This window comes from Sciurus carolinensis, chromosome 14, assembly GCF_902686445.1.
Source record: "Sciurus carolinensis chromosome 14, mSciCar1.2, whole genome shotgun sequence".
Classification (NCBI taxonomy): domain Eukaryota; kingdom Metazoa; phylum Chordata; class Mammalia; order Rodentia; family Sciuridae; genus Sciurus; species Sciurus carolinensis.
This window is the reverse complement of record NC_062226.1, coordinates 57,100,290-57,114,950: the sequence shown is the minus strand read 5'-3', so window position 1 is coordinate 57,114,950 and position 14,661 is coordinate 57,100,290. Positions and strand designations below refer to the sequence as shown.

The window sequence follows — 14,661 nt, the reverse complement described above, 5'->3', positions numbered from 1 at the left end:
AAAATAAAGGTTCAGAAAGGTTACCTTGACCAGAATTGCATAGAGAGAAAAGAAGTTTGAACTTAAGTGGTCTGACCCTAGAACCACACTCTTGATATTATGCAACATTTAGAGACAAGAATGGTCTTTAATAAGTGAACTGAAGTTGAATATAAGGGAATGAAGTTCTAATTTCCTATAGTTATACCAGATAAGGGAGAATGTTAGGAACTTACCCATTTTCACACAGAATTCAATAATCATATTAAAATCAGAAGGGATGGGTGGGTGCGGTGGCACATGCCTGTAATCCCAGCAGCTCAGGAGGCTGAGGCAGGAAGATTGTGTGTTCAAAGCCAGCCTCAGCAAAAGCGAGGTGCTAAGCAACTCAGTGAAACCCTGTCTCTAAATAAAATACAATTTAGGGCTGGGGATGTGGCTCAGTGACCAAGTGTTGAAGATCAATCGACAGTACCCACCCCACCCCCCCAAAAAAGAATCAGAAGGAATGCTAAACATGATCTACTTCTACTCTTTCATTTTACAGCTAAGGAAGCTAAGGGATAAAAAACTAAGAAAAATTCACTATCAAATATTTCTTTCATATCGTAATGATAATTGGTGAAAGATAAATATTAGAAGTAAAGTTATATGACTTTGAAATCAAATGCTGGATGAAAATCTCACCCCTGAAAACCCAATTTAGGCATTTCTTCCTTGAGAACACTTCCAAGTGCCTATTGATAATGCCTAGAAGTACTTCTCATAGTCACACCATTCCTACATTTTCATGAATGCTGCAAAACTAGATAGCAAAAAATGTGAAGTCAGATGTGTTTCCTTCATTTTTGTCTGATCGAAGCCTAATAAGAACTTAGTTCTTTATCACAGCACACTTATGCCCTTGAAAGATTACTGGGAGTCCCACCAAGACAGTATACACACAGAGGGCAGTTAGAAGTTCAGTGTTGGTTCTGAGTCTGTGACAGGATGTCTAATCAAGGGTGGGTGCCTGTTAACATTCAATTACCACCTAAAGAACTGCAGGTTCAATTATGCATGCCCCGCAAGTTAACCTTGCCCCATAAAAGGAAATGCTGAATTAATTGCTATTGAGCTGGACCTAATTGTCTTTTTCCTTGACTCAATTAGAAAAGGTACTGAGAGCTGTACTCACTTAGTTCTTAGTTGTTAATTATTCTCAATGTTATAAAAAGATTATTGTCATGAAAATCAAATGAAAAATTAAGAGCACTACTTAGAAACAAAGTGCCCCCTAAGTAGTCATTACAAACATTATATATTATCTATTGTCTTTTATCTCTTCCAAGCCAAAGATATATGAACATTATCAGCAATATGAAAAATTCTACACATGTAGTATTTTATTTTTCCTGTTGAAATCCTTGAAATTTTTTGGTATGCATGTAAAAATTAATAATTGTGTCAACTTTCTTAGACCTCCATTTAGAACAGCACATCATGAGAGCTTGGCTAGATGTATAAACTGTTTCATGTTAATAAACATAAAATATTTACCATGGCATAAGTGATAGGAAAAAGTAGGCAGATTAACCTCTTTTGGAAGGTAAATACATAAAAATGACAAAAGAGGGTGAGGGAAAATGTCCTTCCCCAATTTTGTACACAGATAAGATAAATCTGTCTTATTTTTAAGAGAACTCCATGATTTTATTGTGACTCTTTCTATGAATCAAAGGTTTAAGAATCAGAAAAACCCTTCTTCATATATGATCTACACCACCATCAGAATTACCAAAATATTGATGACATACGAGTTCTAAAACTTCAATACCATTTATTTCCACTCCTCATTTACTATATAACTTTCTCCAAGTTGAAATTTTCACTACCCAAATTAGCACATTTAGGTCTTCCAAAAAAGCCCTGAATATTTACTACTTCTCTAGGACTCTTTCTGAAGATGATATCTATTACTGCTGTGAAGTTCCTGCTCAAATACACTTATAAGTTAGACAATTAGGGAGGGTAAACTAACCTACCACTATTTCATAGTTGATTCCCATAATCCTCTGCCACTTTGTCAGCAGGGCAGCTTCTTGTTGCACATCTTTTGTTTCTTGTACCTCAGCTGGTATCAACTGATATCCTGAAATAGTCAACACAATTAAGTTAGTGACAAACTACAAAACTCTCCATATCTTAACATTCTGTACCAGAGATTGTGATCAGAAACTGTCATACCAAGTTGGACTTTTTTTTCAATTTTTTAATTAGTTCTTTGTAGCTATACATAACATTAGGGTTCATTTTGACATCATTATATAATGATGCACAGAATATAATTTGTTCTAATTCAGTCCCCATTACTTCCCCTTTCCCTTGCCTCCTCCCTCCCCCATTCCCTTCCCTTTACTCTGATCTACTATTTACTTATAGCTTTTTCTTTTTAGTATCTTGTGGATGTACATGATGATGAGATTCACTGTGGTATATTCATATATATACAAAGGAAAGTTAGGTCTGATTCATTCCACTACCTTTCCCTATCCCATCCCTACTCCCTTCTCTTCATTCCCCTTCATCTACTCCACTGATCTTTCTTCTATTTTTTTAATCCCCTCACCCCACCTTATTTTGGGTGAGCTTCCACATATCAGAGAAAACATTTGACCTTTGACTTTTTGGGACTGGTTTATTTCACTTAGCATGATAGTCTCCCACTCTACCCATTTACTGGCAAATGCCAAAGTCATTCTTATGGGTGAGTAATATGTCACTGTGTATATATCACATTTTCTTTATCCATTCATCTGTTGAAGGACACTTAGGTTAGTTCCATAGCTTGGTTATTGTGAATTGTACTGCTATAAACATTGACGTGGCTATGTCACTATAGTATGCTGATCTAAAATACTTTGGATATATACTGCAGAGTGGATAACTGAGTCACATTATGATTCCATTCCTAGATTTTTGAGGAATCTCCATATTGCTTTTCAGAAAGGTTGCACTAATTTGCAGTCCCACCAATAAGGTATGAATGAACCCTTTTCTCCACATTCTCATCAACATTTATTGTTATTTGTCAGACTCTTTACCCCACAGATAAGTACTCTCATTTCTATACTTTACCGATTTAATTAAAAACCCTATTACATGTTCAACACTATTATCTTTGACAGTTATCTTTTAAATCTTAACTATAACTATACTTCCATCAACATACCCACACATTATCTAATTTTATTTAAAAGAACAAGGACTCTGGGTGGCTTTGGAATTCTCATCATCCATTGGTGACTCTACAGTAAAAAGTCATGTCACCTCTATGTTAATTTCTCTTTTTCATTTTCATTTAGTTCTACAGAGGGACAAGGAGTATGCTATTACTTAGCCAAGCAAAAACAAACTAACAAATAATATATACAATTTATTGTATAGTGAGTAATATAAGTAAAAAGTAAGAAACCATGACAAAGATTGTATATTAAAATAAAAGCCCAGTATGGAATTTCACTAACTGGCAAAAATAAGTACAAGTAAAAAGAAGAAAGTGGTGCAAAATCAGTTACTTTATAAATATGGATAATAACAGGACATTAAAAAAATAAATTTCCCCGCAGGACACCTATGGCTAGGAACTTTTCTTACCCTAAGAGAAGTCAAGGTTTTAATTATTCAGCTTCACAACTATTGTACTGGATTACTTACGCTAAGAAAGAAAGGGTGGTTCCCCCCACAAACAACAAAGAATCAGCATGTGGAGGACGGGGTTGTAGTGTGTCAAAACATTTGTGTGTTACCAACACACTGGATACCAGAGATAGTTAAGACTTTCTGGATTTTGTTTTTAAACATACATTGTAAAAGCATTCAAAGTTGAAAAGCTGCATTTGAAGTTTTGATCATTTAATATATTCATATTACCAAATTATTATACTAGAAGTGGTTGCTTTCTGTGTTACAAAGGTTTAATTTTACTTAAGCAGTTACTTAATGTGATTCTTAACCTATAAGAAAAAGTGGAAAGGTATACAGTTGTTAATGCCATGAAAGCATGTCCTTTCCCTAAGGAAAAGTGAATTTCTTATCAGAATATCTGGCTGGCCCTGTAATTTAAATTAAAATAAAATTTTGGGGAAATGAAAAAAAAGAAGAAAAAAAGGAAAAAGAGGAAAGAAGACCACCAAAAATATTACCTAAACAAACGAGTTAACACTACAGCTCAAAGCACTAGAAAAAGAAGAGCAGACCAATACCAAAAGTAGTAGAAGACAGGAAATAGTTAAAATCAGAGCCGAAATCAACGAAATCGAAACAAAAGAAACAATCGGAAAAATTAATAAAATAAATAGTTGGTTCTTTGAAAAAATAAATAAAATTGATAAACCCTTAGCCACACTAACAAAGAGAAAGAGGGAGAAAACTCAAATTACTAAAATTCGGAATGAACAAGGAAACATCACAACAGACACGAGTGAAATACAAAACATAATTAGAAGCTATTTCGAAAATCTATACTCCAACAAAACAGAAAACCTTGAAGACATCAACAAATTTCTAGAGACATATGAACTACCTAAACTGAACGAGGAGGACATACACAACTTAAATAAACCAATTTCAAGCAATGAAATAGAAGAGGTCATCAAAAGCCTACCAACAAAGAAAAGTCCAGGACCAGATGGGTTCTCAGCCGAGTTCTACAAAACCTTTAAAGAAGAGCTCATTCCAATACTCCTCAAACTATTCCATGAAATAGAAGAGGAGGGAACCCTACCAAACTCGTTCTATGAAGCCAATATCACCCTGATACCTAAACCAGACAGAGACACATCAAGGAAAGAAAATTTCAGACCAATATCCTTAATGAACATCGATGCAAAAATTCTCAACAAAATTTTAGCAAATCGCATACAAATATATATTAAAAAGATAGTGCACCACGATCAAGTGGGTTTTATCCCAGGGATGCAAGGTTGGTTCAACATTCGGAAATCAATAAATGTCATTCACCATATCAACAGACTTAAAGTTAAGAATCACATGATTATTTCAATAGATGCAGAAAAAGCATTTGATAAAATACAGCATCCCTTCATGCTCAAAACACTAGAAAAAATTGGGGTAATGGGAACATTCCTAAACATTATAAAGGCCATCTACGCTAAGCCCATGGCTAATATCATTCTAAATGGTGAAAAACTGAAAGCGTTCCCCCTAAAAACTGGAACAAGGCAGGGATGCCCTCTTTCACCGCTTCTATTCAACATCGTCCTTGAGACTCTAGCCAGAGCAATCAGACAAACCAAAGAAATTAAAGGGATACGAATAGGAAAAGAAGAACTCAAACTATCCCTGTTCGCTGATGACATGATTATATATTTAGAGGAACCTGGAAATTCCACCAGAAAACTTTTAGAACTCATAAGTGAATTCAGTAAAGTAGCAGGTTACAAGATCAATGCTCATAAATCCAATGCATTTTTATACATAAGTGATGAATCTTCAGAAAGAGAAATTAGGAAAACTACCCCATTCACAATAGCATCGAAGAAAATAAAATACTTGGGAATCAATCTCACAAAAGAGGTGAAAGACCTCTACAATGAGAACTACAGAACACTAAAGAAAGAAATTCAAGAAAACCTTAGAAGATGGAAAGATCTCCCATGTTCCTGGATAGGCAGAATTAATATCGTCAAAATGGCTATACTACCTAAAGTTCTATACAGATTCAATGCAATTCCAATTAAAATCCCAATGATGTACCTTACAGAAATAGAGCAAGCAATTATGAAATTCATCTGGAAGAATAAAAAACCTAGAATAGCTAAAGCAATCCTCAGTAGCAAGAGCGAAGCAGGGGGTATTGCAATACCAGATCTTCAACTCTACTACAAAGCAATAGTAACAAAAACGGCATGGTATTGGTACCAAAATAGACAGGTAGATCAATGGTACAGAATAGAGGACATGGACACAAACCCAAATAAATACAATTTTCTCATACTAGACAAAGGTTCCAACAATATGCAATGGAGAAAAGATAGCCTCTTCAACAAATGGTGCTGGGAAAACTGGAAAACTATATGCAATAGAATGAAACTAAACCCCTATCTCTCACCCTACACAAAACTCAACTCAAAATGGATCAAGGACCTCGGAATCAGACCAGAGACCCTGCATCTTATAGAAGAAAAAGTAGGTCCAAATCTTCAACTTGTTGGCTCAGGATCAGATTTCCTTAACAGGACTCCCATAGCACAAGAAATAAAAGCAAGAATAAACAACTGGGATAGATTCAAACTAAAAAGCTTTCTGTCAGCAAAGGAAACTATCAGAAATGTGAAGAGAGAGCCTACAGAGTGGGAGAATATCTTTGCCAACCATACCTCAGATAGAGCGCTAATTTCCAGAATCTATAAAGAACTCAAAAAACTCTACACGAAGAATACAAATAATCCAATCAACAAATGGGCTAAGGAAATGAACAGACACTTCACAGAAGAAGATGTACAAGTAATCACCAGATATATGAAAAAATGTTCAACATCCCTAGTAATAAGGGAAATGCAAATCAAAACTACCCTAAGATTTCATCTCACCCCAATTAGAATGGCGATTATCAAGAATACAAGCAACAATAGGTGTTGGCGAGGATGTGGGGGAAAAGGTACACTCATACATTGCTGGTGAGGTTGTAAATTAGTGCAGCCACCCTGGAAAGCAGTGTGGAGATTCCTCAGAAAGCTTGGAATGGAAACACCATTTGACCCAGCTATCCCACTCCTTGGCCTATACCCAAAGGACTTAAAAGCAGCATACTACAGAGATACAGCCACATCAATGTTCATTGCTGCTCAATTCACCATAGCCAGATTGTGGAACCAACCTAGATGTCCTTCGGTTGATGAATGGATAAAGAAACTGTGGCATATTTATACAATGGAATATTACTCCGCAATGAAGAATGATAAAATTATGGCATTTGTAGGCAAATGGTCGAAATTGGAGAATATCATGCTAAGTGAGATAAGCCAATCTCAAAAAACTAAAGGACGAATGATCTCGCTGATAAGCGGATGAGGACATATAATGGGGGGTGGGACGGGCTAGCATTAGGTTTAGGGTTAGGTTTAGAGTTAGGCTAAGGAGAGCAGTAAGAATGAAGGAAAGAAGGACTGTGTAGAGGGAAAAGAGGGGTGGGAGGGGTGGGAGGGGTGGGAGGGGTGGGGGGGAGGGGAAAAATATAATAAACATCATTACCCTATGTAAACGTAAAAAAAAAAAAAGAAATAAATAAAAAAAAAAATATTACCTAAACAAATTAAAATGCTTAGCTAAAACAACAACAAAAAAACTTGTGAAGAATATTACAATCATATTTCAAAGACATCTCTGTTTCATCATGGTTCTGACTTTAAAAGTTTGTCTTTTAAAATTCTCTACTAGGCAGTACTCTCTATCCCTTTCAGCATTCAAATCTCAAATTTAAAGAGTGCTTCAAAATTCAAATTTCTCATTAGCTGCCTCCTAGGCAGTGGGAATTCAGGAGCTCATTCTAGGCATATTTTGAAGATTTATTATGCCTTGTGGGTTAATAAGATGATTCTCCTTTCACCTTGAGAAACTGGATACAATAAGTTATAATTTTAAAAATATTTGGAGGGCTGGGGACGAACATAGGTCAGTGGTAGAGCACTTGCCTAGCATGCATGGGCCCTGGGTTTCAACACCACTCAGCACTGCAAAAACAAAGATTGGAGACAACTCTCCCCAAGTACATGTTTTCTCTTCAAAATTAAATTAATTTCTGAGAGGGATAACTATGCACGGGTGAACACAATTTACAGGAAACATTTAAGCCAAATTCTGGGAAAGAAAGAAGAGGGTCACATCAGTTCCCACCTCCTCCAACCCACTTTCTCCTACTCCCCTGTGTTTACATAGCTGGGCAGGAACTGAAGCAGGGTGGGATTATGAATGGTCAATGTGGGTAATCAGTAACCTGCTGATTAAAATAATCTGAGATTCATATTCATTCAATTATCCTATGGTGATAAAATTCTCTATTCACACTTCCAAACAATCCCAAGACTAGTTTTGATTCATTTTTTAAAAACTATAAAATCCAGTCCTCTACTCTGAGAAGTCAAGTGACATGTCCAGGCTTACTCAATGTGTCAAATTTCAGTGGAAGGGGCAACAACTTCTAATACCCTAAATGAAGAACAATTCTAGAACGGACACATAGAATCACTTCAAAATTTCTGCTTTGTTTATTTTGTTTAAAAAAAGACTCAGGGACTCCTGATTTTAAGTCTAGAGCCTTCCCCCATCTCTCCTCCCACAAACATATGCACTCCTCATGAGCTGCCTTCACCAGGGTAAACAGATGGTTCTGAGTCTTCAAGATAACCCCACGCCCATCCTCACTATCTCCAGTTTCAGACTCTGAGCATTTGTATCCTTTCCCTAGTCTTGATACTCACTCTAGCCTTAAAAATACCTTTACCTAGTAGTGTTAAAATGGCAGAATATATTTAATAGTGTAACTCCTGCAAATCTCCCTTTCAGGATATCTTAATAAGCACAAACATTCCTTTAAAATAATAAAAGCAAGTCAAAATTTTCAGCAGAAATGAAATGCAATAAAGAGCAAGCAGATATATTAGAGAACTACAAAGCCTCCGTATAATATCTTAATAAACGGTGGAATACACATGAAGAAAGAGTCTTGTACTTTGTTCAGTGGTTTTAAGTTCCCAAAGCACCTAAAACAATCTGTCAGCTAAAGGAAGCAACATTCTGGCATAATTATGACTTAAAACAATGAGCTCTGAAAACATTTTAAACAATTCACTGGATCCTAGGCTTACAGTGAAAGAATTCTCAGGATTGATAATTTCTCTATATAATTACTTTCCAAAATCAACTTTCTCATGATAAAACTTAGAACTCTTAAAAAATTGAGAAGTGAAAATAGCCTCCCAAAATTGGACAGCTTCATTCCTAAGATTTATAAAGACTCTCCTTTGTTTATTTTTAAATACTTTATAATTTTATTACTGTATGCTGATATATAGATATGTCATCTATATAGAAGCAAAGGAATTAAGTTAAAACTATGTTATATAACCAAATGATTCCAAAGAATTCTGGTTAAAAAAAAAAATAGCAGAAGAACAGACTGATTCAACAAGAAGACATCTAGCTATAAATGAAGTATTTTAAAAAACAAGAGCAATTAATCATATCTATAAATAGGGATTTACAAGCATAGTGTCTTTAAATATTTTTTATTAACTCATAGAATATCCTTATTGTTTATCTCATTTGTAAAAATCACTTTCTTAAAACAATGAGAATGTCTTAGCCATGTTTACCTTCTTCTTCAATGGGTAATATGCTGGTATTTCTCCTCAGAGATAATGAATCTTCATCTTTTTCATAATTTTCTTAAAGATAAAAATATTTTAGTAGTAATATTTCTGCAATATAACCAAGCACTTAAAATTTTCTAAAGTCACTGTATTTATTTGAACCTCTAGATGAGAGTCTGTTTTTTTATAAACTCCACAGTAGCCATATAAACTTAAAGGAAAGTCCTTCTGTAAATGGACAAAATTTCTCTTGCAGTCCAATCTCCTAGTGCTGCAGTTAGGTAATATGACAGCATTTTTTCAACCTACAGCCAGACACCTACCAATAAACCCTTCCATCAGTGAGCTACCTGGGGATTTCAGGAATTTGCAGAGATACTAAATACAAACAGCTCATGAATGCCATTTCTAAATGTGAAGTTCAAGTTGATTACTTCAAGGTAAGTCTGGGCATTTAGTCATCACAGGCTCACATATATACTCCTGGTAGATCTGCATTCCTCCCCCTAATGAGAATATTATGCTGACATCAAAAAGTAAGGAACAGGGGCTGGGGATATAGCTCATTTGGTAGAGTGCTTGCCTAGCATGCAAAAGGCCTTGGGTTCAATCCCCAGCACCACCAAAAAAAAAAAAAAGTAAGGAAGGTATAGTAAGGCATATGACTGTACATATCCAACTAAGAAATGGTGACTACATGAATACAACATAGAAATATGCATTATTCAGAAGGCCATCTGAAGTTTATGAACAGGATAGTGGTTCCACTTATTCCCAACTTTACTAAACCTTTTCTTTTCCTTGGTTATAATGAATAGTTGAGAAAAAAAATTTTTTTCACTAAATTATTTTAGAATTAGAAAAATATCTGAGTAATGTAAAGGTATAACTGAAAACCAAATTAACCTGGCATTACCTTTGTTTATGCTGGCATTAACAAGAGGCACATCAGAATCTTTCATGATGTCCTCCCTTGATATGAGCTCCCCTTCCTGCTTGGTTCCTCTCCTCATTAGAGTTAGGTGCACAGTTTGTCCTGTGTGTCGCAACACCTCTACTGCTTGTTGATTGGTGAAACCCTGAAGGTTGGTGCCATCTACCTGTGATAACAAGAAGTTAAAAACAGATGGAAATTTGAATTGCTGATTTATGATTGTGAAAAGAAAGGGGAAGGAGTAGTTCTCTAACTGGGTATGGGCACTGATATTCAAATACTTGCTTGAGGACCAGTAGTATATTAGTTATGCTAGAATCCCTTGGGAAGGATAATCTAGATTCTGGGGTAGCACTTCTAGAAATTATCAGCCAAGAGTTTTAGGATGAGCCCAGACTAGTATCTTTTTAAATGTTATCACCAAAACATAGGGCTATCTGTAAATATTCACCCCAAATGGGAGGAAACAGTCATCAGATCACATCAAAGATTTATCTAGAAAGCAAATTACTTTTGTGGAAATATAAATAAATATAGACTATAACATCACACTTTTAAAAATTCATAAAATCACAATGAAAACTGAAAGACTGGAACAAATAAATGGAATATTGAAATTGAAAATCACTGATAATTTTTTTTAATTGCACAATGGCTATAAAATGACTATGTAAATATCATGCTTTTCTAAGCACAATGATAGTAGCCACATCAGGCACTCAAATATTTACTAAATGGCTAAGGATTATGACATCTAGATCAGAGTTCTCCAAGACAGAGTACCCTTACTACACAGGTTTCTGGAAGAATATAATAAAACTTCTAATTAAACAATTTTAAAACTCATTAGTATAATATCTCTATAAGTTATATTTAAATGTACAATACACGTAACAACATATATTTGAACATACAGAAGGGTGGGAAGAAATGGGTAAATATTTTTATTAATGGGATATTCAACCGAAAACTAGAGACTGCTGATCTAGATAATCATCTCACACTGAGGGGTCCTTGAAATCTTCTATAATTTCTCAAGGTAAGACAGCAACTTGAACACAGGTGTCTGATAATCTTCTTTTTCCCTATGCCCACCCTGATAATTCCTTTTAGTAAAAACTAATGAATTACAGTAACAGAAAATTCTGCAACAAAACTGGAAACTAATGACAAATGTCAGTTCCTACACCAGTAACTTAAAGAATCACTACTAGGAATGTTCTGACCATGATCAGATTGAAGGCAGACCAGCTGTAAGGAATAGCTTGTCTGCTCTCTGAAGAGAAAATTCATTTAAACAACATTCTCTCATTAAAAGAAAGTGATCAGATGGTACATATGGATGCCAAACAGTGACTCTAGAGGCCACAGCATCCTGGGAGCATGTAGTAGCACAGAATTACTGACATGTAGTAAAAATCACCTTTGTGACACATAAGTGCATGGATATATGGATTTGTGCACATGTGCACAAACAAACACACACACACACACAAGCGCTGGTTTCCTCTTTATTTTGTTCATCTACAAGCGAATCAGGTGAAATTATGTATGGTGAATTTCAATTTATGCCTTAATTCTGGCTCTCTCAATTCCCAAACCATCTGAAAACCCACACAATCTCCAGTAGAATCCATCTCAATTACCATTTGTACAAGCACAACTATTTTCAGGCATGACCAAAGTCACAGGATATGAAATAAAATACCACTGTTCAAAAGAAGGTATGCATGCTGCACTATCAGCATAGGTATCTTCCTGTGAAACTGTTATTGAAGTGAACAGGAAAAAAGATATTTCCTGAAATTTCCTTTCAAAATGATTCAGATTTCATTGTATATATGGAAATAGAAATTATAGTTCCAAAGAAAAACATGTATCTATCAAAAAAAAGAAAGAAAGAAAACTTACAATGAAGGAAGCTTACATGATTTTAAGTACTATAAAAACAAAGTCAGGAAATGGAAGACTGGATCATATAATTTTCCCCTATCTCAGAGGAAAAGAATAAATAGATAAAAATGATCAGCAAAATAAGACTGGCGACACACCGGCTGATCTGAGAAATTCAATATACTTTGAAAGGCATTGTGAGAAAAAATGAGGGAAAATAATCAAAGAAATGACTAGGGGGAAGGGAAACTCACCCAACTCTACAAATCAAAGAGGCACATGAAAAATCAAAAAAAAAAAAAAAAAAAAAAAAAACTAACACCTGGACATAGTCTGGTAAAATTCTTCTATTTCAAAGATCAAAAGAAAAACTCTATCAGCCTCTAGGCACTGGAGAAAGCAGGCTATCTATAGAACTGCAGTAAAGAATTATGAACCAAAAGGTTTATATGCAATGCAATGCATGTGAAAATGGAAAGTGGTCGGGACTCTAAGAGTACTCAGATCCTATACCAAAATGGGTTGTGAAAGGGGCCACCATGCAGACATACAAACAAGGTGGCAAGAACTGCAATTCACAAACACTTAGGGCATAAAATGGCTAGGTTGTTTAAAGTTAGGAAAAATTTGGGAGGAAGAAAATTCTTCTTTTTAATAAAACAGGAAAGAATGCTGTAAGTTCCATCCCACCCACCCAGGTATACATTTCCCCAGTGACCTCAAGTCAGAAGATCTGTGTCACCTGCAGTAGTAGAAAAGACTATGTAACTCCATCAGGATGACAAGACAGAGGCTATTTACCTGCTCTGACAATAAAGCAAGAGCAAACTTTGTGATGTTGAGACTTGCTCAACTATGTCTTTGGGTATAGACCACAGGAGGGCCACATATTCAAGAAAGCCAGGTTCAAGTCACTCTGAAAGCTACCCAAGTGTCCCTCAGGAATTACAGAACCCAAAAGAGCATGTGTGGAGTAGACTGATGACAAATCAGGTTGTAAGTTGAAGAGTTAGCCAGATGAAAAATCCATATCTGTCATTCATGTAAAATGAAGTCAAAAATTGCCACTGAGATCTCCCACCAGACCCTAAGAGACAGACAGTTCTAATCATCAGCTTTACCCCTGAGCTACACCCACAGCTCTTTTTATTTTTTATTTTGAAATACAGTCTTGCTAACTTGCCCAGGCTAAGCTAAATTTAAGATCTTCTTGCCTCAGCCTCCTGATAGCTAGGATTGCAGTATGTGTCACTCTGCCCCACTGCTACTTATTTTTACTACTCTTATGGTAACAAAGAAAATTTTTTTAAAAAAACGTTCAAAAATCTTAACAATGAGGTTCTATAAAAATTCTAAAAATGCACAAACTTTAGGTTACAAATTTTTCATTTGTTATAAACCATTATTGCTCAATTCTTCAAAGATGACATTACATTAAGAAAAATCTAATGTGTGTGATTTTGTTTTACTTAATAGTAATAAGCCTCAAATGTTTTTAAAAAAAGCATTATTTCCCTTATTTCTCAAAACTTGGTAACTTGGATTTTAAAATACATTCCTTACCCAAATATTAGAGGGCACTATTGGCACAGAAAAACTTGCTATAATGACCTTTGACTTCAGTTCAAATTTTTACAATATCTTCATCTGTAATATGGCAATAAGGATACCTATATTTCTAGAATTGCAATGTTGTACTGGGAACATAATCAAAGGCTGGCATTATTATTAACAGAATAAAGATGTGAGTAATAAACATGTAAACCCCAAGGCTCCCTGGGAGCTGTTTCTGTTCAATATGTTCACATCCATGCTACATAGGTGTCACACTTACCACAAACAAAATCAGGAGACCAGTTCAGACTCAATGATACCAAAGAAATGTGAAGCAGAATTAGGTACAATGGCAGCAAACTGCCTCTACATTATCTCATGAAAAGAAGACAACATCTCCTAATGTGCAGTGTAGATACTGCTGTTTACAGGAACAATTTAGGGAAGAAACACCTTGGCACAGCTCACAGTACTGGGCTCCTTAGCACATTCAATGGAGACTGCCAAGCCCTCCTCCTGTGTAGTCGTATCTATAGAGAACTTGAAACTATTAACAAAGTCACAGAATATCAAAAGCACCATTTAACACTTTCCCAATTTAAATATTTGTCTAATATTTTATCAGTCATAATTTCATACTGGTTTTGGCAAGGATTACTGAATACCAAAATAAAATAATAATAATTTAATTTAACAATTTAAATAATCACCATTAATATTAATAATAAAAATAATTTTATCTAACAAGCTTGTCAATTTTTTGAAAACACAATAGTCCTTTTGTCAAAAAATCATTATATAGAATACCAACAAATAAAAAGGGGGAGGAAGGAATAAAACTATTTGCTCTATTTCCTGCGTTACAATGGCTACAGTGAAACCACACATGTGCACAGAACACAATCTGTGAAAAAAGAATCTTATAAAAAA

At 35.1% G+C, this 14,661-nt stretch overlaps 1 protein-coding gene across 11 annotated transcripts in view; it reads right to left on the bottom strand.

Moving 5' to 3' along the window:
- The window catches only part of Mpdz (multiple PDZ domain crumbs cell polarity complex component), a 167,735-nt gene that overhangs the window by 80,085 nt on the left and 72,989 nt on the right, over positions 1-14,661 (bottom strand). For 10 of the 11 annotated variants that reach the window (XM_047523911.1, XM_047523905.1, XM_047523904.1 and 7 more), the window contains exons 11-13: positions 10,267-10,450; positions 9,354-9,425; positions 2,004-2,110 (exon numbers count right to left, since the gene is read on the bottom strand). In XM_047523911.1, the coding sequence (XP_047379867.1) occupies positions 2,004-2,110; positions 9,354-9,425; positions 10,267-10,450 (363 nt within the window). The remainder of the gene's footprint in view (positions 1-2,003; positions 2,111-9,353; positions 9,426-10,266; positions 10,451-14,661) is intronic. The other variant, XM_047523903.1, reaches the window with a different exon arrangement.